The 26,078-nt window shown below is 44.1% G+C and overlaps 1 protein-coding gene across 3 annotated transcripts in view; it reads left to right on the top strand.

The window, feature by feature from the left end:
• Positions 1–24,841, top strand: part of LOC139693846 (hexosaminidase D-like) — a 103,543-nt gene extending 78,702 nt beyond the window's left edge. For all 3 annotated transcript variants that reach the window (XM_071592151.1, XM_071592152.1, XM_071592150.1), the window contains one exon: positions 20,908–24,841. In XM_071592151.1, coding sequence (XP_071448252.1) covers positions 20,912–23,074 — 2,163 coding nt within the window. In that variant the 5' untranslated portion in view covers positions 20,908–20,911 and the 3' untranslated portion in view covers positions 23,075–24,841. The remainder of the gene's footprint in view (positions 1–20,907) is intronic.
• The last annotated feature ends 1,237 nt before the right edge of the window (positions 24,842–26,078 follow it).

Below are 26,078 nucleotides of genomic sequence, written 5' to 3'. Positions count from 1 at the left end.
CTATTCGTGACAACAATAAAAGGGGGGAACACGTAAGAAAATAATAGGTACGCCCCGTCGAAAATAGGTACATAAAGTCTACAGGGTTCGTCCGGAAAATAAGTGTACTGACACCTGGGCTGGGCGCGCCGCTCCAGGCGCGCCCAGCACCGCTCTGACGGGCTGCGATTGGAGGGGGGTATGTTGGCAAGCGACGCTGAAAAAGGCAGTCGGCTCTGAGCTGTGGTGTAGTGAGGAGCTCTGTTAACGCGAACCTCCACGCTTCGACCCACGTCACGGAACGCGATGCCGAAGCAGCGTTATTCCATCAAATTTGCGGTAAAGCTTGGGAAATCGTCTACCGAAACTGTCGGAATGATTAACCAGGCTTACGGGGAGTCAGCCATGTCCAGAAACATGATCTTTCGGTGGCACAAGATGTTCGTGGAGGGCAGAGAAGAGGTCGACGACGAGTCTTCGAGAGGTTCCCGATGATGCCTTCGCGGGAGCGTTCCAGGAATGGGAACGCCGCTGGAACAAGTGTATCGACTCACAAGGGTCCTATTTTGAGGAATATTAGCTTAAGATATGTAAAAGTGTAATAAATTTTTTTTCCTGAGCTCAGTACACTTATTTTCCGGACGAACCCTGTATTGTATTTGTTAATTGTCCGTCCGGAATGCGTAGAATACTAACCGGTAATAAGTGTCTGAATTGCATGTTTGCCTGTCCTCTTTTAACGTATTTTCTTGTCCTCTTTGTGTAGGCGCGCGAATAGCTGCTAACCTTGTTATACTCGTAAGATATATTGCATGATTGGTGTTCGGTCGCCCCCTTTCCACGCTGTTTCCGTTGGGTCGCAGGATGCCAGGTGTATGAGGAAATAGAGGAAATATACATGTATGTTGAATGTTTGGTGGCCTACCACCCCCTACCACGCGTCCTTGCGATGGCTTGATTGATATTATGTAGATGTAATGCACTGAAATAAGTTATTCACAAGAAATAAGGTACTCACATGCAATAATACGAGTATATAATAAGAGGTTATATTCGAATCATGCGGGAACAATGTTGTAAAGATGGGTTTATTATAAATCAATGCAGGAATTCGGGAAGAAATCGTTGCCAGTACTAATTATCCCCTTCACGCCTTTGATCATATCTATTTTGTTCTCTGATGGTGCGAGGAAAAAACGGCATCTTTAATCCGTCTGTCCTAATATCTATCATCCTGACTTTCATATTGTCAAATCCCTTCCCGCATGACTGCATGTGAATTCCATTTAATGAATTTAGTGTTCGTTACAGTATTGCTTGCCCTACTTTGTTTTTTTTAGCATCTCCCTCCATCCCTCATCTCTCTCTCACTGTGGGGGGGGATACCGCTACTGGCCTGCAGCGGAGGCGTCACATTCCCTAAGTGTGTCTTTGGGGGTGGAGACAATTGTAAGTTGCATGTCCATGTAATAGAAGAATATCTCCCTCTTACTTTTCAATTCTGAATCCTGTATTTTTGTGGTTGGAGACTTGTCGTTTGTGCTTCATTGCTATTCACTCCTGTCGCATAACAAGTAACTAATTTATTGGGTGAATTAACCCTTGTTTTGAATTGAGTCTTCCTCCAGCATGTTTACAAATTTGTACGTTATATCATCCCGATAATACATCGACACCCGGTCTTACTATTAAAGTTATCTGGTGTAAGAATGTTACTATCATTGCTGTCTTGTTATGGTGGAGGCCTGTCGTATATATGGCTGTGGTTCTTCGCAAAACAAACGACTAATTTGTTGATTGAATTAGCCCTTATTTTGAATTGGGTCTTCCTCCAGCATGCGTCCAGATTTGGACGCAATTTGATATTTTTTTAAAGAATATTTTTCCCTTCCTCTCCCATATGCTTCTGCCTTATCACTCGCCCTTCCCACCTGGTGCTTGCGCCCCCTGCCACACGCCTTTTTCGTGGATCGTGGGGTGTCCATGTCGAAAGCCGATCATTTAAAGGGCATCGGCGTGTCAATGTTGTGCGAGGCGGCGGAATCTTGGGCAATGCTGAAGGACAGGGCGACCCCAATCAAGGGGAAAACAATCCTGAATGTCATTGGGCCCATCATTGTACGCACCTGTGTATGCGTCACCGGCATTAGTAGACGCACTGGAAAAGAGGACATCTAGCGGTCGACGCGAGAAAGAGTTAATCCAAAGAAGGCCAAGCGGCGGGTGCCTACGCGCTGCCAGGGACAACCGCCAGTGAAATAGTAAAGGAGTACACTCAAGGTCAGCGCTAGTAATTGGTCTTGCAGCAATTACGGATCGGAAATTTTGATCTGGACAAGACTCCAGACATCCTTCTCTGGATATCTGGAGACATACAAGTTTTATTTGGGGATCCAGATGGTGCGATGGCTATCGTACTGGCTTCCCACCTAGAGGGCCCGGGTTAGAATTCGGACGGTGTCGAATATTTGTAAGTGGTATCTCGATCCCTTCTACTTAAGGTTTTTGTGGAGAGCACTTTAAGTTAGTACGCCGTCCGTCAGATGGGACGTTAAAGCTGTGGTTGACCTATTGGCTCCTTTCACAAATAGTCGCCGACGCCGGGTTTCTCTCCGCCCTTCATCCTTTCCTTTACATTCCTAATGGTGCAAATGACCTCAGCTGTCGGTCGCCTCCCATAAATGCTACTACTAAGTTTTATGCATAAAAAGTATCTGTAAACATTTTTCCCTGAAGTGTGCGTGAAGTGCTGAATTCAGACCGTCGGTTAAGTATGCGTATGATCGCAGATTGGCATTGATTAGACAGTGAGGGTGCACACACTATTATATCACTGAAATTTTGGCGATTTGTCGACAGATCTGCGCTAAACTCGTCCCTTGAAGGTCTTTAGACGGACGACCAAAAGAGCAGTCTCTCGAGAGTGTCTGCTTGCGAAAACTTTCTCGCGACAATTCCCCAACCCCCTTACAGTCCCTCCGACTTGGCACCAGCAGACTATTTCCTATTCCCAAAAGTTAAATCCTCCCTCCTTCAAAGGACACCACCACCATGGGGCCCTGAGGTGCCGTCAAAGAAGCTTGCATACGTACCCTTAAGGACCTTCCGGAATCCGCCTACCACGGAGGACCCTTCGAGTCGTGGAAAATCCGCTCGGGCAAAAGTGTGTGGACGCTCTCAAGGGAAGTAGTACTTTGTAGAATTTTGACAGGCAATGCAGCAATATCTGAAATAAATATCATATTTTTAAGAAACCTTTCCCGATAAATTTTATACATACCATTTGAGGGTAAAAGGAGGGCAAAAGATAAAAATATCAAGAGAGCAGTGACCAATGAAATTCACAAAAAATAGTGGAAAATTTAAGTAGGCATGGAGTAAAAACATAAAAAGAGAGAGGCGAGTAACCTGGAAGAAAGGATTAGGACAGAGGAGGGCAAAGAACGGACGGTGAATAAGGTGGTGAAAGGGGCTGCGCTGGAATGAAGGGAGGGATCGGGGAGATTAGATTTGCTGCAAACCAATCCTCGTATCAGGGGCGGTTCCAAAGGGGGAATGGGACCCCGTCAGCTTTAATCAAATTAAGATTACTTATTAGTATGTCTGGCATTTGAAAACCTTGTTGTTTTTTGCTAGCTTCTCCTTCCATCCCATCGTCTCTCTCTATCTCTATTTGTATGGGGGATGTCTCATGCCGTCCGCTGCCAACGACGGTGTGTCACCGTCCCTAGTACGTGTCTCTTGGGGGCGGAGACCATGAGTTGCATGTCCACGTGATAGTAAAGTTTCCTCCTATTATTTTTGAGTTCTACATGACCTGTCTTGTTATGGTGGAGGTCTGTTGTATAAATGATTTTGGTTCATTTTTATTCCCTTTTTTCGCTTAACAAATAACTTAATTCATTTGGTGAAATAACCCTTGTTTTGAATGAAGTCCCTCTACAAATTGGCACGTTATTTGATAGATTTTTTTTACTGAATATCCTTTCTCCCCCACATCTTCCCTTATCACTCACCTTCCCACTTGGTTCTTGCACCCCCTGCCACACGCCCTCTTGGTGGATCGCGGGGTATTTATGTCGATGTCCAAACTTAGTCCTCCGACTATAAAATTGCTGAATGGTGCGTTTCTTTTGAAATTAATCGTAGATTGCATCGTTCCTCCGAAGAAAAGGGAATTATTTCAGTTCATGCGTGGAAGTGAACTCCCTCCTCCGCCCCCTACCCCCCCGAAGAGACTCCCTAGACCCTCACCTTCCTCGGATTCACAACCCGTGACGTTGCGCTCTTTGGTCATCCACAAGCACAAACCGTTCTCGCCTCTGATTGGCCGTCCCTTGGCCGATTGCGCTCTGCCCGATTGCTCGCTAGCACACAGCTCTCGAGATTCCGTCACGATTCCAAACATGCGACTCATTGATATTTGTGGCGCGAGCTGTCATGGGAACGTGCCCTCCGTTGGCGACGCGACCTTTTGCACTAGTGAGGGCGATCGTGCCGAAGTGAGGATGGCAGAGGAGGCAGCCGTCACCGCTCCCGTTGGACAATACCCCGAGGGCCTCCCTCTGCAGATCGGGTCACGACGACGCCACTGAAAGAACCCTATTTCCAAGTCTCCGTCCTTTAATTAGGATATTGTGGAGTTATCAGTTTGTCAAGCCGAAGCTTTTAAAAGGTGGTTTCAATAATAAAAATAATAATGCGTGGATTGCCGGAGATCATATCAAGATGACACATTTTAATAGTGTATGCCTTTCATTGCGTTCGAGATAGTCATGTCCTATAATATCCTGTTTTTGTTTCGCATTTTGCTAATTTTATGGCAGAAGGGTTTTCAAATATTGATTAACTTAAAAATATGGTTCGGTTATCGAAGTTCTTAAACAAACACCATATTCGAAAAAAATGAAGAAATTGTATCTGATATTTCTCCAACGGAAGGTAACGATAGAACAATGTGAGCATATTTTCGACAATTTTACGATTCCATGTTAACGTTATTACACCTGAACCTATACCAAGGGAGACGTGGCAACAATGTTCGTGTAAATGTTTTTTTTGGTGGACCGAACTTTTGCCTAGCCATTAAATAAGTTTGCGGGGGAAAACATAAATACGGCTAAAAAGTTCTCATTTTCTTTCGTTACCTAAAGCTTTTTTTTGGTTTCTCTGTATCCACAGGGGAGGATAATTTATATATTCGGATGTGGGAATGCAGGGTATTGCCAACGCTCGAGTAGTTCGTTAAATTACAATATGTGATGCGAAAGCCATTTTTTAGCTCTTCCTCAAGATTGGTGGTGAATATCAACGGAGATTTTCTAATTTTGGATGTTATTTATCGTTTGCATTATACTGGAGGTATTTTCATCGTTTCACAGTCGGTCATAGTTCACATACGCGGCAATAAAGCTATCGGGGATGGACATTGGCGTCGACCCGATCTTGTCCTCCGTACTGCCGCGTGAAGCGCTATTGGCAATTTCATCTGCACATACATAATGCCCCGCAAGCTGCCGCAATGGCCTGTGGCGGTGAGTGTTAGGTCACCACCCGTTAAAGATAATAACATCACATGCAAAACCAGCAAATTCATGACAATTCACACCCATACAGGCGCATATATTCTTGCAAAAACCTGTTTTAACTTACGCGCATGCAAAACATATACCGTCAAGTAACATGCTCATGCACCTACGAATGGATATGCCTTACGTCTACGCAACGTTTAATCTTGTCCTGACTTGTAAATCGAATGTCTCTGCTATTTCTCATGTGACTTTGTTTCCCTGTTATTATGATTCCTGATTATCCGGGGAAAGAACGAGTATTTGTATCTATCAGTGCTGGAGTCTATCTCCCTTATCATTGTGGTCTGACCTACCCAAATAGTGTGGGGCCATTATAATTCATTCAGTGTCATTGTTAAACTCGTTTCTTCTGAGCCTTTCGAAAAGTTTTTCTCGCCTGTTCTCGTTACATCTCAAGCGGCTCCCAGTTTAATTCCTCCGAAAAAGGCATATCAAAATCGTCTTCTTATCGTAATAATGTTTGACAACTCTGGCGGATTATCTCTGGACATTATGTACTTCTATTTACCAAGCTTTCTTCCAATGATCCCAAATACTTCCTACGGCATATTCCAAATGAATTATGAAATTCCATTCTTGTTTTGCATGTGACTATATTCTATTTTACGGGTGGTGACCTAACACCCCCCGCCACACGCCCCTGCGGCGGTTTGCGAGGTATTATTTAGATGAACGAGACCCAACTAGTGCGAAATATCACCTCTCTCTTTTGCTTTCCAATTTACGTTTCCCCGCCACCCGTTTAGCATAAAGCCGGGTTTCATTAAAGCGAATCCGCATATTGTCCTGATATGTGCTCCCCATTAAAGGCGTGGCGTTAGGACCTACCCCCAAACACTTGATCTGATCCCAAGAATGTTTCCTCCGAGGGCGTCACGATTGAGTTTCCCCCCCTTTTCGGCGGATTGAATGGGCCACCTCGCCCAGCGAAATCGGCAGACCGGACGCGCGGACGGAACCCGAGACGAGCATCGCTTCTGCGCGGTGACACAGGAAACGGAAGTTGACGTTGTGGCCGCAGCGAATCAGTTATCTGTTGCTGTTTTGCTCACTCCCCCTCTCTTTAGCCTATCTTTTAGAGGCATGCTGTCGGACACCCTCGTGCTTCAATATAAATTGACCCCGGGAGAATCGGCGCACACTGCCGGCATTCACTCCTGAGTGCCGAAATGGGACATTTAACGCACGCCGCGGAACTGGAAAACCGCTCCTCAATGACGTTCCCTAAGCACCGTCCGACGTGCCTCCCCCTGCTCATCCTACTCCATTTACAATCCCCCTTCCCATTCCAACTCTCATTCTGCCACACAATTCATGTAATCCATTCATATGCTCCCCTCTCCATCTCTTGGTCCATCAGCGTTTCCCTCGTTTCCCCCTCGGCCGTGCTGCGTATCATCCACATCCTTCCCGCGCACAATACGGGATAGCGAGTTGAGGTTTAGAGATAGCGAAAATCCACTCACCCACAGCGTCTTGTGAATAATTATTCCTCCTAACACAGCGTCTGTTCCTCAGTGAGGCCGCTGCAAAGGCGTCTGACTACAGTGGGGTGGACATTGAATGATGGTGTCACGTTAAAAACATTATTGAGGAAAACAAAGGGAAACCATCTCCATTTTCACTACCAAGATTAAAATGATGGGCAGAAACTAGAGCATCTACATCTATATAATACCCCGCAAGCCGCCGCAAGGGCGTGTGGCGGGGGGTGTTAGGTCACCACCCGTAAAGACAACACTACCACATGCAAAAACGGAACAGCTAGAACAGCAACAGCAAAAGCAGGTAGAACAGTTTACTTATCTCGGAAGTGTTTTGGACCGACGCGGTTAAAGTAGTAGAAACGTAAGGGGAAGAATTGCTCAGTAAAAGGCTCAGGAGGCTTTCACAAGGAGGAGGAGTTGATTACAGGGACGTTGAGTAAGGATGTTAACGAAAGACTCATAAAAATTTTGATATGGAGCGTAGCTATGTACGGCGCGGAAATGTGGTCATTGAAGCAGGAGGATGGACGTAGACTGGAGGCTTTTGAAATGTGGGTGTGGAGAAGAATGGAGAAGGTGAAATGGACAGAGAAGAAAACAAATGGGGAAGTACTTGGTATGGTGGGCGAGGAGAGGGGTTTGCTGGGAGAAATCCTATGGAGGCAGGAAAAGTGGATGAAGAGGGTATTGACCGTCAGCGGGATGTTGAAGACTGTAATTGAGGGGAGAATGCTAGGCAAATGAGGAAAGGGAAGGAACAGGATAGGGATGTTGGACGGGATGAAGGGAGGAAGAAAGTACTCAGAGATGAAGAGGGGTCTGATGTAGAGTAGGATACTGGATTTTGTGTTTTGTTAGGATTAATGAAATATTTATTTGGTAGTTGCGTCTATCCAAAACCTGCCTTAACCGGTAGATTAACTTATAATAATAGTCCTCCTAACTCACTTTCACTAATCTCGTGTGTTTTGTTGTCAAAACCCTTCCCGCATGACCACATGGGACTTGGATTTAGTGCTCGTTACAGTATTGCTTGCCCTGCTTTGTCTGCTTTTAATCTTCTCCTTCCATCCCATCGTCTCTCTCTCTCCGTGGGTGGCGGGGGGGGGGGCGCACAGCGGTGTTCCACATTCCCTACCTGTGACTTACGGGGCGGAGACCATGAGTTATATGTCCATGTAGTGATAGTACAAATTCCACTTCTTACTTTTCAATTCTGTGTGACCTGTCTTGTTATGGTGGAGGCCTGCCCTATAAATGGTTTTGTTTAATTTTTATTTCCTTTTATCGCATAGCAAGCAACTAATTTACTTGGTGAATAAGTTTTGAATCGAGTCTTCCTCCAGCGTGTATAGCAATTTGCACGTTATTTGATAGTTTATTTACTGAATACTTTTCCCTTTTCCCTTCCTCCCTCATATCCTTCCTTTATCTCTTACCCTTACCACCTGGTGCTTGCACCCCCTGCCACGGGCCTTTTTGGTGGATTTTTCGGAGTAATTATGTTCATTCATTTTCATTCCCCCTCCGTTCAACCTCTCTTTTTAATCCCTTTAATTTCCCGCTTTCCTTTCCCTCCCTCTCCGGTCATTCATTTTCATTCCACTCTTCATTCTTCCTTCACCCCGCTTGCACGCAGATTGTATATGTGTAAGACATCTATAGATGAATTTGTCAGTATTGATTACTTAATTAATTAATTAGTTTATTTATTTATTTATTTATTTATTTATTTATCTATTTATTTATTTATTTATTTATTTATTTATTTATTTATTTATTTATTTATTTATTTATTTATTTATTTATTTATTTATTTATTTATTTATTTATTTCTTGTTTATTTTACATTATTCCGAAAACAGCGCTTTGGTCTTTACATTGGACTTTCATGATAAAACAATGGAAACGATTACAATCACCCAAATTTCCAAATGTTTCACCGGTATTTCCCCGCAGGAATGGCGTACGGCCTCCGATGTCGAGAGGAGCATTTGCACGCGTTTCGCGACTTCGATCGTCCTTGTTTCCAGAGGTCGAAGCCAGACTAGTACCGCCGAATCCAATCATTTTCACTCGACATTTTTCCCGGTGTTTGCCCTATAACCGCCGATATACGAGTAATGTACACTCGTAATACGATGCAGCTAACGTATCCACGAAATTTAAAAATAATGCGGTCTGGAACAGTTATTCGTTACTCCGAATGCTAAGACCATTTACGTCTACCTATCTAACTATCGTTACCTGGAAACCACAGATGTATTCGCAACCCGTGGTCGCCTAAGATATTTAGCCTTCAATAAAATTTTGGAGGAAGAGTATTTCACCCGAAAATGCTAACGTCTCAGAGGGAATTAACATTACGCGCGTGGAATCGGTAAAATACCTGGGTGTAACGATAACTAAGGATATGCCCTGTGGTAACGACGTACGTTAAATTAGCGGAATAGCATATAAAAATTTAGCACTCATGAAAAGGGTACTTGGGAATTGTAATGAGAGGGTCAAGAAACTTAGTTATTTCTCGTTAGCCAGGCCCCACTTTGAGTATACTGCGGGTGTATGGGTTCTTCATGAATTAGGCTTAATTTCGGAACTAGATGTCATGGACAAGATGGCCGTGTCACTACACTTTTGGAAGAATTGGGAGACACTAGTGACCGTATGCTTAAATGCAGGTAACATTTACAGCGTAAATTTGAGGCAGGTTACTTATCTGAGGATGTTAAATAGACACATTACAGGCCCCAACTTACTACGATGGATCAGATCACCAACGTAAAATCAGGGAGATGTATTGTAGAACGGATAGATTGATAAGTTCGTATTTTGACCGTGCAATTCGTGAATATTGTGCCAATAAAGATCAAAATAGATATGACAGCAATCTCGTAGGATATAATAAGAATTGATGGTATGTATATTTTATCGATATATTGTGAGCTCTTTCTTCCATGTTATCTTTTTATTTATTAGACCCATCTTTTAACAATTCTACCGCTTAATTTGACAAATAGATATCCTGTTATTGAATATTGTTGCATGTAAGTAGTTCCTTTCGTGTGATTAACTTTGCGTCAGTGCATGGTCAAACTAATATTTATGTGGAGGTGAGATAATTGGGATTGTGAATGCATGGCTGGTAACCTAACACCCTCGCCACACGCCCTTGCGGCGGCTTGCAGGGGGTGTTAGGTCACCGGTATTACGTATATGTAGATGCTCAGATCCATGAAACCATGCTATTCGAATTTTACTGCCAAAAACGGAGTGTATTTTTCGCATTTGGGAAAATCATCGCCGAGTGTCGACCTAATTAATGCAATCCACGAAATGTATTCACGAAAATTGAAATATTTCTATTCCATCACGAGAGCTTTTCAAATTACCCTCGTACATGCAGTTGCGGATATATTAGTACGATTGATATTCATTGCAGAGTTTGGACTTTCGGACTCTCTCGACTATTGGCATTTCGGTGACCCTCAGGTGGCGAACTGAAGGCTTCAAAGACCATCAAAGGAAATGGCCGATGAAAACGACACGGAAAAAGTTGTCACTTTTCGCTTCTCGCCTGAAATACCGAAACACCAGATGGTTGGTTGTCTGTGGGTGTTAGTGTGTATTGGGGGGTCGAGGAGGAAGAAGACGTCATATTTGTGTCGTTTCCACGCGACAGAGCAATCTTAGACCCCATATTTACGAAGTGGTATCCACATTACCGGTCATGAATGGTTTGCATGAAAAGTGTCGCGATATTTTTGGAAAAATAGATTTATTTTGTATATCGCCACAGTGCCTCGAAGTTCTTCAAAGTGCTTCTTCCGTTGAGTGTCGACACACTTTGCCCTGCGGCTCCTGCACAACTCGAAGACTCCCTGGTAGACGGATTCCGGAAGGTCCTTAAGGGTATGCGTGCAAGCTTCTTTGTCGGAACTTAGGGTCCCATAGTGGTGGCGTCCTTTGAGGAGGGAGGATTTCACTTTTGGGAATAGGAAAAAGCCTGCTGGCACCAAGTCGGGACTGTCCGGAAAGACAGGGTCTTTTTCATCTCGTTGCAGAAGGTCTTTGCAAGCAGACAGTCTCGACTCTGCTCTTTTTGACTCCGTCCTAACGGGAGGACGAGTTTAGCGCGGATCTTTCGCGCATCGACAACTTTTCATGGATAATGATAGTGTACACTGTCGCACTCTTATCAATGCCAATATACGATCTGTGATCATGCGCACACTTGACCGACGGGGATCGAGATGGTGCGGGGGCTAACGTACTGGCTTCTCACCCTGAGGGCGCGGGTTCAAATCCCGGCGGTGTTGAATATTTTTCAGAGGTATCTCGATCCCTACTTGAGGTGCTTTGTGGAGGGCACTTTGAGTGAGTACGCCGTCCGTCGGATGGGACGTTAAGCTGCGGACCCCTTGGCGCCTTTCGTAAAGAGTAGGCTAATGCCGACGCCGGGTTTCTCTCCACCCTTCATCCTTACCTGTCCATCCCCTATGGCGCAAATGACCTTAGCTGTCGGTCGCCTCCCCTTAAAACTACTACTACTACTTGACCGACGGTCAGCTGAATTCAGCACTTCACGCGCACGTTGCACGCTGTCGTCGATTCTTGCAATCGACGGCCTTCCAGCGCTGAGCTCGTCCTCCACACTCTCTCGGTCATCTTTGAAGAGCTTGTCGCTTACAAACTCCAGTTTGTGACTTGCTTTCATCCCTGGACACTTGGCGAATCATGCCCAACGTCTCCATACCCGATTTCCCCAGTCCAACACAAAATTTCATGGCGTACCGCTATTCAATCGTTTGCTGTATTTTGCGCTTGCACCGTGTCACTCGACAGGGTTGTCCACTGAAAGCACGCACCAGCCTGGACGGACGCTCGCAGGCGATTGGCGCGTGTTGAAGGTCAGACCCACCACCACAGAACCTGTGCGGTGCGATGTGCAGTCGCGTGAGGAGAAAATTGTTCCCGTTACTCTTTACGCAAACCTTTAATTTCCAGATACAGAGGTTCTTAGACTCCACAAATGCGTGCAGCAAATTTCGCGGCGGAATGCAGGTAGTAAGGTTGACCCGGGGAAGGATGATAATCCCCCAGCATCGGTGTATTGGAGTGAGTGAGAAATGGCCTGTCGAGTGGACCAATCAATATATGCTTATAAAGGCGTCCCCGGTAGTCCAATTCGTGTCCAGGACGGCTGGACCATCACCGCAGCTAGAATATCTCACAGATGCAAATAATTGCCCCACAATGCGCGAAAGGCGACGAGCGAGGCCGTCGAATCGCAACACACCCTCTCTTGTTCCACTCCGCGGCGGTGGGGAGAGTCTTCTCCCGCACCCCCCCTCCCGTCCTAAATTTGAGCCTTTTTTGAATGTCAAATGTTTTAAAATAATAGAGGCGAAAACTCCTGTAATTTTCCACTTAATATAGATTTATTTTCGACTAGATTCGATGTGCTACATAATTTTTAAGTGGAGCTTTCACTGTACAGATTCAAATATATATATGTATATATACATATATATATATATATATATATATATATATATATATATATACACATATACATATCACGAACGATTGTACGGAAAAACTCACACGAGCGGCACAATAATGGGCTGACACAATATTACACGAATAGAATAGCAACATTTAAAAGGACACTCACACGGTAAATTGTTCGAGCTTTCGGCCCTCTCAGAGGCCTTCTTCAAGAGAGACGGAGAGACTACATATATATATATATATATATATATATATATATATATATATATATATATATATATATATATATATATATATATATATAATTAGGTGATTAATCTACCGGTTAAGGTAGGTTTTTGGATGGACAAAGCCACTAAATAAATATTTTGGGATTCCTAACAAAATACAAAATCCAGTATCCTAATCTACATCAGACCCCTCTTCATCTCTGAGTACCTTCTTCCTCCCTTCATCCCGTCCAACATCCCTATCCTGTTCCTTCCCTTTACTCTTTTGCCTAACATTCTCCCCTGTATTACAGTCTTCAACATCCCGCTGCCGGTCAATACCCCCTTCATCCACTTTTCCTGCCTCCACAGGATTTCTCCCAACAAACCCATCTCTTTGCCCACCATACCAAGTACTTCCTCATTTGTGTTCTTCTCTGTCCATTTCACCTTCTCCATTCTTCTCCACACCCACATTCAAAAGCCTCCAGTCTACGCCCTGCTTCAATGACCAAGTTTCCGCACCGTACATAGCTACGCTCCATATCAAAGCTTTTACGAGTCTTTTCTTAATGTCCTCACTCAACGTCCCTCTACTCAACTCCCTCCTCCTTGTGGAAGCCTCTTTGCCTAGCGCATTTCTTCTCCTTAGGTCCCTTCTACTTTGACCGCGTTGGTCTAAAACACTTCCGAGATACGTAAACGGTTCTACCTGCTCCAGTTTTTGCCCTCCTATTTTAATGTTTAGCTTAGCCTTTTTCTTTCTAGAAAATCGCAAAACCTTTGTTTTATTAATATTGATTCTCATCCCATACCTGTCGCACTGAATTTCCAATTTACTCAGCAATGCCTGCAACCCCTTGGTTGACTGACAAACTAAAGCTTGGTCATCAGCAAACCTAACTGATTTTATGAATTCTCCGCCTACTTGCATTCCTACCTCCAGTTCTTCCCATGCCTCTTTAATCATTTCCTCTGCATACAGGTTAAACAACAACGGTGATAATGGGCAACCCTGCCTTAGACCTCTTCCTAACACTGCCCAACCGGACTCTCCGTTCCCCACTCGCACCTGAGCAGTCTGAGACATGTACAGGTTGCGGATTAGCCTCCTTTCCCTCCAATCTATTTCTATTTTATGTATATATATATACATACACACACATATACGTATATATACATACATATATACGTATATATATATATATGTGTGTGTATATACATATACTGTATATTAAATATAGAAGGTGGGGAAACTGGGGTGTCCCCACGTGCTGTGTCGGGTTGTGGTCGATTCACTCCGCGGTTGTATTGAATGAAAGGTTGGTGTCTTTCTGAGTCGGCTTGGGACTAAGCCAAGCTGTTTGAGGGGCTGTTCTCAACGAAGGGCCAGTCCATAAGAGGGGGGAGAAAGGTTCGTTCCCCGTCGCGGCAAACCCGGGTTGTTATTCCAGATGACGCCGTTGTGAGGGAGAGGCACACCTTAGGGAAACGGGACGATGGACGCTATTAGGATTCAAGATAAGAGGAAAAGATCGTGCCTACGTCCGGACTCGTTAGGCATTACAGAGCATGCATTTAGGTTCCTAATCAAAAGGCTGATTGAGGTGGACACCTTTGGCAGTAGTACTGCCATCTATGTAGCTAAGAATAAGGAATAAACAGATGATTTTCGCATGTACATATTTCGATATTGAGGTAGCACACATTTGTGTGTCGGGGCAAAACCGCGCAATGGTCCTTGCGTAATTCTGATTTCCAACTACAATTAATTCGCCAGTCTTTAATTAAAGTTTTCCATTTCTTATAAGGTAGTAACCTAGGCAATTTTTGAGACCATTTTTTATAACTCTGCTTTTATCGCACTGTAATCTAACGCCTTATAGATTATCGGTTTTTTATGTTGCCTAAATTATTAGGTCTGATAGTATTGCTCTTCAATAATTTTACAATTTTTATCCTGTTTGATGATTTTTTACTCAAGGGTAATTTTTCGGTCATTAATCCTTGTCATTAATTGTTTTTAGATATGCTTTGTGTCGTTTGTAGTTAATTAAAATTTATGCGTGCGTTTCTTGCTAAATGTTTCACATTTTTAGTTAAGCTTATTATCAATTAAATGTGTAGCCTACCGTTACTGTTTTTCGGTTTTTTTCATTTTTGTTGGCTTTATTACTTTGTGGGCTTACATTGTGAAACGTCGACCTATTTTGTAATGGTTTAGCGAACAACCTATGATTGTATTAGTATGAATGTATAATATATATATATATATATATATATATACACACACGAGGGTCATCCGGAAAGTAGTACCCGTTCGTGAAATAAAGACACAAAAGTAAATATTAACAAACATAAAAAATTTTATTTGAAAGAGGATACTTTAAACTACTTCTCAACATAATCTCCAAGCAAATTAAGGCATTTGTCATAACGTGTGACAAGTTTCTGTATTCCTGCTGCATAGTCCTTCGCCGCCAGCTCATTGAGATACGCGAGGGACCCATCTTGCACAAATTTTTGCATAATGCAGATGGTGTTTAACAATTTCATGTGTGTGTGTTCCCCCTCCCCATGTTGAAGTTGCGACACCACCGCCGAACAGACGACTCGTCCATTACATTGTCTCCATACACCTCCTTTAATTGGCGATGAATATCACATGGGCGAACGTTTCTTGCATTGAGGAATTTAATCACTGCCCTCACTTCACAACTGGCGGCGTTCTCAATTTTTTTAAACATTGTAAACAATCACAGAAACAACACAGGCAATGCTAGCGTCACGCAACTTGGCTCAGAGAAGGCAGACAAGCCACTGAAGCTATCTGACCTCGTCCAGCGGCTACTCGCGTCGTCAGCACTTCATGCGGCACGAACGGGTACTACTTTCCGGATGACCCTCGTGTGTGTGTGTGTGTGTATATATATATATAATTAGTATAGTATATGAATAGTTGGATACATGCAGACAGGTATATTTTTATCAAGGGCATCACTAAATGCTTACACTCTCCAAACCAACATTACTCTGGAGTATTATTTTCCGTAATTTTTATATATGCACTATCTCATCTTGTGCCAATGTCAATACGATCTGTGATCATACAGACACTTTTAACCGACGGTCTGAATTCACCACTTCACCTACACGTCAGGAAAATATTGTTACCGATCCTTTTTTTTCGCCAACCTTGTGTATAGACTTTCGTATTTTCAATCTTTGATTGTTTCAGACCAAGTAGAATATCTCGCACAATAGCTGATAGTTAGTATTTATTTCTTCAGTGATACTTAATGGATGGCATTACTAACCTGTCGATGTGTCATCAATTTTCGTGCATTATTCAGTTGGTGTGATAAAATTATGGACAATTGTAGTAATAGGGTACGATTTAGATACGTGATGGTGATTGAATCACAGGATTATACAATGACGCCACTCATGCGTGCAAAACAAGCGCTTGTCGACGAGAAATGTTATCTAGAGTTTGGGTTTGACCACTCAATGCACAGGGTGTTTACAAATTAATATCGGGGTTTTAAGACCTTTTATATATATATTACATTTAACTTTCAATTATAAATTATGCAATGTCAATTGAGAGAGCAATTCAAACCCAAGTTTTCTATGTGAGCACCAATTGTCACGCGGCGCACATCGAGTCGATCGGCGAGTTCTTTCCAAACCTTGATCAGTGTGTAATGAGAAGTGTAATTTTTGCCAAGAACTGCTTCAATCCTGTTCCTTAAGTCGGGTAGGTCATCTGGTAGCGAAGGCACTGATGCCCATTATCCTTTATGAACCCCCAAAGGTAATAACCTAATGGCGTGAGATCGAGTAAGCGTTTAACTCTAAATACTGATTCAGTCCTTGCAAATTGTAAAACAGAACGCTTTCTGTTCACTAGTCGCCATATCTTTACTACTACTGCTTTCTAATGGACGACATAGGAAACATTGTATTCACTGGTTTACCGACAAAACTATTTGAGTTTCTCTTTCATGTGATGATGATAATTTATAATTGTAAGTTAAATTTAATAAACGCTACAAAGTTTTAAAACTCGGATATTTATTTTGAAACTCCCTGTATTTAATATATACAGGTAGTTTCATCCTTTAAATATTCCACATATTATGTGTAATCTTCAATGATGCGAGATGACATACTACGTATTTCTGGTACCATGACTTCGACATAGTTCGAGTCGCTTTCAACAATGGTTTTTCTTTGTAATAATGTTGACCAATTAGAAAACCCCTTTTTCTCTTTAACTCTGACCAATGTCCACTCCCTGCAAAAATACTCTGCGAATTAAAGTTGAACTATTCTTCCCTCAACATCCTTACTCACTTTCATCTTCTCTCGCATCCTTGTCAATGTTTCTTTTCTAAGTCAATTTTTCTTATGCCCTAACTACTCGTTCTTTAATAGGTCCAGTGGTCCAAAGCACTTCCAAGATTCGCAAACCCGACCACCTGATCAATAGCCCTCCTATTTTTAACGTCCAATGTAGCCTTCCCATTTCGCAAAAACGTCATGACCTGCGTATTATTTACCTTGATTCTCATCCCAAATCTAGTTCTTTGATTTTGTAGTTTTCTCAACAATAGTTTTAGTTCTTTGGGCAACCATAGTTTGAACATCATCAATTGAGTTTTTAGAATTTCCTCAGATTTTGGTTTACAGCCGAATATCGATGGGAGGTGAAAGTTTCAGCATCCAATCGGTTGTCGTGCATAATATTCGTTTTAAGAATCGATAATCGTGATATCTATTTATGTGATATCGATTATTTCCCTCGCTCCGCAGGGAAATCGATAAGTCGTGTCCGTTGGTCGAGGATCCTGCATTTGGTTCCCGATTCGGGGCGAATCCTAATGATTATGCAACCGTCGTCGTTACGGCGCCGGTTGCATAATCATTAGGACATGGCGGTCCTCGTGCCATGGTGATGTAACTAGGGGGAGGGAAGCTGTTCGATCCTGTTGTCATTATTTTTCACGCCGACTTCAAATGAGCCGTTGGAATATTCCCATCACCACTGCTTTTGCTGTCATGACTCTTCCAAATCTGTGTTTGACGACGCACGCGTCAATTGAATGAACTAGGGTCCGCCCGTGATCGGTTACGGCCTTGCACTTGTCCCCGAGTGCGGCGATCAGTCAGCGGTGCGCCGTCGAATCACGGCGCCCTTTTATCTCGAAGAAGTGCCGAACTTAGGCGTCAGATGGCGACCAGAGATCATCAGATATCCCTTTTTTGCATTGGGAGCCTTTCAGCGCCATCTATCGGCGTACGACCTGCGATCTTAAGGTGGATTTTATCGATTTATATATGTATATATATATATATATATATATATATATATATATATATATATATAATTGGAAAACTCTACGGCAAAGAAGAAATAGATGGATTGGACACACATTAAGGCATAATGGATTGATTAGGAATATAATAGGTAGAAAAATAGAAGGGAATATTCCACGAGGAAGACCGAGAGACGTGCACATGGGACAAATTAAGAAGGAACTAAAGCAAAGAAGGTATCAAGGTTTGAGGACATTGACATTAAATAGAGTAGAATGGAGGGCTGCGGTAAACCAATCCTGGGATTGAAATACTGATATCTATCTCTCTCTCTCTCTCTCTCTCTATATATATATATATATATATATATATATATATATATATATATATATATATATATATATATATATTATATATATATATATTTATATATATAGGTAAATCGAAGCAGAAAAGAAGTTATTATAATGCTCTTCATGTAATAATAGTCGTGGGTCAAAAGCATCGACAGCCATCCCAAAAGAGGCTGATCCTGGGGGACTATTTCTCCTCTCAGATTGAGTGCATTCTCTTTTTAGCTACGGAAAATGTTGATTGTAACATATAACAAATAATTGTTTGGTTTTTACGCAGACTCTTCAAACCACCCTTGTCAATCTTACCATGGCGAGTTGAAGTTTCCCCATGCGGCCTATCAAATATTTGATCGTATTCTGTGAAATATCGTCTGGTAATATTGTCCAATCTGGAAAACTTTCAATCGTAATACTGTAATATTTATTAATATTTTCTCGGCTGATTTTAATGTTCGAAGATCTTTTACGAGTACGTTCCAACGTTCATGGACTCGGTTGTATGAAGATGAAATTGCCTTCCAACCCCTCTCCTCTTTTGTGGGTTGCTGTGGAATGTGCTAATGGCCTGTTGTTCATCTAATTAAACCGAATGACTAACTCTACGGAGGTAATGTGGGGTTGAGATTATGACTGTCAATGAATCGCATTCCTCTGGATATTTTAATTATTTATTTGAAAAGTATGGCAAGAAATTAGTTTTAGAGATGTGGAATTAAGCCGAATTACTTGCTTGGGCGCGAGTCTAGTGAATTGACTTCCAATTGCTCAATTCGATAGAAAACTTCTTGCGAATACGATCACATATTTTCAATGCTGAAAATATAAAAATATTTTTGCAATATTTGATGAAAATTAGCTCGCACAAAATTTTATGTAATTTGCCATTTTGTTTGGCTCCGGTGATATATTTGTGTGTGGTTTTGAAAACTGATTGTTATTCTTTTTGAATCGGATGGAAAAATAATAATAATAATTCGGTGAAGGTGGATGTCACTTTAAAAAAATATCATTTAGTGGTTATTTAGAAAAATCACAATCGGGGTAAGTGCGGATTTGAAATGGTGGAAGGGGGGGGGTGTTGACCTCTCGTGAGGCAATGATGCCGTTAAAGCTGTGTGCCATGAGCTGTGTTCGGGACGGACACGGAAGTGTTTGCGGGTCGACCGTCAATTATCCAAACGTGAGACATATAGCCAAATGTGGATGTTATATGCGTCGGAGTAGATGATTCCGCAGTGGAAGGTACGAGGAATATCCGTAAATTAAGATTTGATTTCTTATAAAAAAGAAACCACCATAGATAATTTCAATAAGGTTTTTGCATTTAATTCCTTACATTTTTCTCTCTTTTCCTACATAGTTTATGTTTTTGTGTTATTATTTGATGTTCTACAATCTTTTCCATGCCGAAGTCATAGAAGTCTACCGCTTGTGAGGATAAGGATCCACTGCTTCTTACACCTCGTCATTTGTGGCGAAGCACTTGCCACCGAGAAATTCCTTTAGGTAGCGGAACAAGTGAAAATCGGTCGACGCCAAGTCTGGACTGTGCGGTGGGTGGTCAGTACGGTCATCACGAATCTTTCCATCCACGGCTTTGACCAAATCGCCTGTGATCACTGATGGTCGGCCGGGTTCATCATGGACATTCTCCCGTCCCTCCTCGAAAGTTCTCTCTCACTTTCGCACTTAGCTGTCGTCACTCATCGCATTGGGGCCGTGCACACTTCAATTATCTGTCGATCAATTTCCACTTCTAAAGAAACGATCCTTGCTGACGACAGCAAACGAATCACTGAACGTATTTCGTATGCCGGTGGGCTGATTCATTGTTTAAGACATTTTGAACTGACACCGTAAACAGCACATTGCAACAATACCAATGCAGATGGCGTCGTTTATTGCGCAAGGCATGCCGGGAGTCGGAGGGCATGCGAGTTTCAATGTTCGCTCGACATTCGATTAGTTACAGCGATTCGGACCTTACTTACCGTATATCACTCGTATTTTATTGAGAAACATGGGCTTGCTATTGAAGGTATTGTTATTGGAATCAAAGGCTCACCTTTTCAAAACTAAATTACTTTTCCACAAACCTCCGTCATTTTCCATTGAATACTGTCGCAAATGTTTATGGCATTCAATGGAAAATGAGATATTTTCCTAGGGAATGCCATAGAAAAATATTTTTCTACATTCCAAGCGGACCGTAGCCTTAAAAAATGGACATTTCATGCTTGGGATTTTTCTTAAAGAAATCCAAGTTAAGGTGTTGACATGCATTTGCTTGATATCAAGCAAAAGCATTGAATTGTTTCGAAATGCTAATATTCATCGATGCATTATGAATGTGTGTGCAGCAAAGGAATCTCCTTTTCGCTTTGGACTTCGTCCTTTCGTGGACCGACCGTTCCCAGGTTCACACGCAACCCTGTTTCTTCTCCCGCAGGACCATGAGGTTGGCGGCTTCCTACGCCGGCCGCCTCGGCTTCACGGCCTGGAGGCGAAAGTCCACCCTCCTGGCGGCCGCAGCGGCCACGCTCATCTTCATCGTCTGCTTGCAGTACTCCTCCTTCGGCGGCCTCGGCGTCTTCGGGCGATCCGAGGGGAAGATGGCCCCCCCTCCCGAGGACCTCCTCTCCCCAACCGAAGAACCCCAGCAGGCCGCGTCCCTCACGGCCAACGGCAAACAGCGCAGGGTGCAGTTCGTCCTCAACCAGGTGGAAACCGGTGGTCAACCCCCTGGGGACGGACAGCCGTCCAAGTCCCCGCAGCTGGACGACCAGCAGCAGCAGGCCCTCCGGCTACCAGAGCCCCCTGCCAGGGAGGACCTTGAGCACCGCAACCTCTTCCTGCAGCAGTACTCGGACGAGAAGGTGCGGGGTGACGGAGGCAACAGGGCCGGCGGGGGCGAGCAGCAGCCAGGGCCCACGGCCGACGTGGCTTTGGGCGAGGAAGCGGGCGGAGCGGTCAACGTCGCCTCCGCATCAAAGCAGACCCTCTATGTACCCCCGCACCGCATAGTGCACCTCGACCTCAAAGGCGCCCCGCCGACGGCAGTCTTCATCAAGAGGATCCTGCCCATTCTGGTGCACCTGGGCGCGACGGGGATCCTCATCGAGTGGGAGGACGTGTTCCCGTGGACCACCATCGTGCCTCTGGCCGCGGGCAACGCCTATTCGCGCCAGGACGTGGCGGCCATCCTGAGCGCCGCACATGGACTGGGCCTCGAGGTCATCCCCCTCGTCCAGACCTTTGGACACCTTGAGTTCGCCCTCAAGCACCAGGAGTGGGCTGCGCTGAGGGAGGACGACCGGGTTCCCACGGCCCTCTGTCCCTCGCTCAACGCCTCCAGGACCTTCGTCGAGAAGTTGCTGGACGAAGTGGTGAAGGCCCACTCGGATGCCACCCCTTCGGGGAAGCCGCCCAGGTACATTCACATCGGCTGTGACGAGGTATTCCAGTTGGGCGAGTGCCCGCGCTGCCGATCCGTGCCCAGGGAGAGGCTGTTCCTCGGGCACGTCTCGCACGTCGCGGCCCACGTCAAGAACCGCTACGGCTCAACGCCCCTCATCTGGGACGACATGCTGCGGCACGTCTCCCCGGAGGCGATGAAGGAATCCGGGCTGGGGAATCTCGTGGAGCCAATGGTGTGGGTGTACGCCGAGGACGTTTACCGTTTCGTCCCGCCCGGAGTGTGGGACAAATACGCGGCCATCTTCCCGCGTGTGTGGGCCGCATCGGCCTTCAAAGGGGCCTTCGGCGAGACTGTGTACGTCCCCAACGCCAAGAGACACCTGGACAACAACCTGCGGTGGCTGGACGTGATGGCCAGGGAGAATTCGAAATTCCGGGGCGGCTTCCGCGGACTGGTTCTCACGGGTTGGCAGAGATACGATCACTTCGCCGTACTCTGCGAGCTGTTTCCTGCGTCATTTCCTTCGCTGGCCTTGTCCCTGCTGGCTGCCTCCAAAGGACACTTCAACGCGAGCCTCCGCAAGGACGCCCACGCAGCCCTCTCGTGCCCAGACTCGGGCCTGCGGGACCCGAGTGGCGGAGGCTGGGCCGACCTCAGCGGGGACCCGTTCCTCTGGGACCGCTTCTCGCGGTGCATCTTCCCCGGGGCCCTCTTCTTCCGTCTCACGGCCCGACTGCAGACCACTGAGAGGGAGTTCGCCGCCCTGACGGACGCCGTGCACCACCGAAGGGGCTGGATGACGCCCTACAACGTGCGCCACAACTTCTCGAGCCCCCTACGCGTGGAGGAGGAGGCAGGCGTGGACCAGCTGGCCCGGCTGCAGCAGAGTGTCGAGGCGCTGATCCGTTCGGCCAGGGACACCCTGGCCGACATCTTGGACCCGTACGCCATCGCCGAGTGGATCGAGCAGAGGCTGCACCCGATGGTCGTGGAGCTGGAGTCGATCGCCAGGGACGCGTCGGTGCTCAAGTCGCGGCGGACGTGGCCGGCGCGGCCTCTGCCCTACCTCGAGGACCTCCGCCGCTTCGGGGTGACAGTGCCGCCGTTGCCGACTGCAGTGGCCGGCAACAAGGTGGACGGCGGGGAGGCGATCGAGGAGGGGGAGAAGGGAGACCAAGGAGCGGGGGAGAGGCAGTAGGGGGGTGGGGAGTCGAGGATATTTCTCCCTCTAGGGGAGAAGGGATCTTTGGTGAGATTGATGTGCGTGTTCCCTTCTGCAACTTCACCGTTTCTTGTTTCAACGCTGTGTAGTGACAGCCAGGGGGAGGAATGGCACAATAAACATTATTGCACTCTAGTTGACGCTATGAGGTGAAAAATGAGGATTTCACTGAAAACAGCTGATCTCTGGTTTCCAGTAAGTGCAGAGATGGCTGAATGTGGTCAGTAGTTAATAACTTGATGAAGGCCCTTGTGCCGATCAACTGGGCAACGTCATTTTCGCCAGTGGTAGCTTGGAGAAATCTGCAAAGTTATCACCATAGAAACATCCAAAGAAACCAGAACAGGGCTCCCCTCGAAGGGACTTGAACAAAGGTTTTCTTTCCAATGCATTTGATTTGAAAAATTGAGGCAGGTTCTCGGGAAGTCATTGATTTTCTGATTCGTCCACTGTCGCCAGAGTGTGTTGTTTGGGCAAAAGAACTGTGGCCAGAGTGTTAACTTTCCATTGAACTCTGTTTGGCATCGCATTGGCGTTTTGCACTTGAATAATAAGACCGAGTGTGAAGCATGATTGTGCGTACAATCAAGGAGGTGTGTGTACCTCATAATGAACTCCTTTTGGCTGTGATATGATTGTGTTACCAGAAGAGGAGCTTAATTGGAATAATAGTAAAGGCAAATCGTGTGTGAATTAGTTGGTGAGTGAAAGTTCATCTAGGATACATTTGGCAACCAATTTTTGTATTGGGTCAAGTCATATAGAATGTTCGAGTGTGTAAGTGTGCTGCTGTAGGTCTCGATTCATGATTTATCATCTATCCATGGTGAGTGCTTCAATTGAAGAAGGGAGAATTGAGTATCTTGTTATATTAATGAATGATCCGCAGTGACTAACTATTCCATTATGGCCATCTTGGGTGTCCATATCCTTGATGTGTCTTGTGAGTGTTATAGCATTTTTGTCTGTCAAGTGGCCATGAAATATATATATCACCCGACATGTGGAAGTAATTTCAGTGACATGGATTATTTTTGAGTGGCTTGTCTTCCTGATGGAGTCTCAATCCCTTGATTTTAGCATTCGTTATCAGTACAGAACAAAAGAAACCTTTTAAAAGAACACATTTTATGTACATAGCGTCACTGCTTATTTTAATGTTGAAAATGAAGTATTTTTTCTCTCGCAATTTCTGCTGAGAGAAAGTTGGTATGTTTCTACAATGCACTACCTCAGGTGCTGATGCTTAAGATTGATTTGTTTTTCCCAATAGTTGCATTTAGGTTATCCTTTATCATCAGGTAATAATGTTCAATGATGAAACTTACACAAGAGGTGTATTATATTGTGTATGACAAAAGAAGGCCATGTGGTGTGAAACAAGTGACCTGTCATACGGCTTCAGGAAAATGAAGAGTGGACGATAGTGATCTACGTTACATTCCCAAAGAAAATGCAATACTTTATGATGTATATATGATTTCACAGGGTGACATTTATTCTACTTCATTTCGTTTGGGAACCAAATATTATGTCATGCTATGTTGAGCCTTTTTGAACCTTGGGATTACAAGGTGGTGGTACTGTAGTGTGGTGATCAGTGATCACTGATTGCAACCTTGTGTCGTAATGACATTCTGTGCACTGAGAGTCTCCCTTTATAAACTAAAAATTATCCTGTTGACTATTTTCATGCTGTTGGAATTATATGGTAGAATAAAAAATTGAAATATTATATACATACATGCATGTATATATTTTAAACCATAAACACGGTAACCAACCGAAAGGTTGGTGTGGTAGGTGATGGTAGAGGTCATCCAGTCCTAAGCCCTACAGCGTTGAAATTCACACATCAGGGTAGGGGGGCCAGTTCCCTTCCCTGTACTGGTTATGGTTTCCCAGGAAGATCTGGCACCCAAAAAATCGCACAGTTTGGGTGGAGCTGAGGGTGCCCAGAGGGGCGTGCCCGGAAATCAAATCTGGTCCCTCTGGTCAGTAGTCCAATGCTCTACCCACTGGACTACAAGGTTTCTCTTTGTGCATTTATATATGCATAAAAGATGTGATAAAAATACTTACGTTTTCATTGACTTTGAGCCTTGTTTTTAATGCGTTACATATTCTAAAATTAGCAGAATGCAAGTGGCAAATGAATCTGAGTTTACTGAGGATGAATTTCTTCTCTTGTTCATAATTCTCTTTTTCAGTTGATTTGTTCATTTCATATTACTATATCATAATACGCCTGGAGGGTTAACTTGAGGATATGCAACTGGAAGAGGTATATTTGATGAGGGATTAGTTGCCTGCAAAAATATTTTCTTTAATTTACTATTTTACTATCAACTACAATGTGAAATGTAGTTTCTCTTTGTTAAACCACTTTTTCTGGTCTGAAAATGACTCTTTGGTCATTTCAAGTTTTTATACATAATAAGCAGAATGAATATTGAACTGATAATAGATTTCTTGGTTTGGTCAAGTATTGAAAATGGATGTTTTGTTTAAGTATTTACAATGGCTGATTATTACTAAAACTGTTGGAGAACTTTCCTTTATGATGTACAATGGGTTCAACAACAAACTTGCAAATAAATCATATAAATGCAATCATTACTGGTCTCATCATCTCAAATTGCTAAATTGCTGTGTGGGATTGATTTTCCTTGAGGTCATCTGTTTTAATTCAGCATCTAATCAACTCTGCCCAAGTCTGCTGAATTTGATGAATCCAGGGGCCCTGACCTAAGGCTACACTTGTAACTACCACTTAACGTGGCCTTAAATTTCCTAATCCATACTACTTCTTCTTCAATTCCATATTCTTCTGGCCTCTCTTCATTCCATCCAGCCTGCCTCTCTTCTCTTTTCATTCTTTCACCATGCCTAAAACTAGACCTATTCTTCCTCTCACCCGAAACTTCTTCCTTCCTTACCATTTTCTTGTTTGCCTTTTTTATGCATAATTACAGACCAT

Source organism: Hetaerina americana, unplaced genomic scaffold, assembly GCF_022747635.1.
Source record: "Hetaerina americana unplaced genomic scaffold, ioHetAmer1.1.p SCAF_5, whole genome shotgun sequence".
NCBI lineage: Eukaryota > Metazoa > Arthropoda > Insecta > Odonata > Calopterygidae > Hetaerina > Hetaerina americana.
The sequence above is the reverse complement of the archived record's forward strand: the minus strand, read 5'-3'. Positions and strand labels throughout refer to the sequence as shown.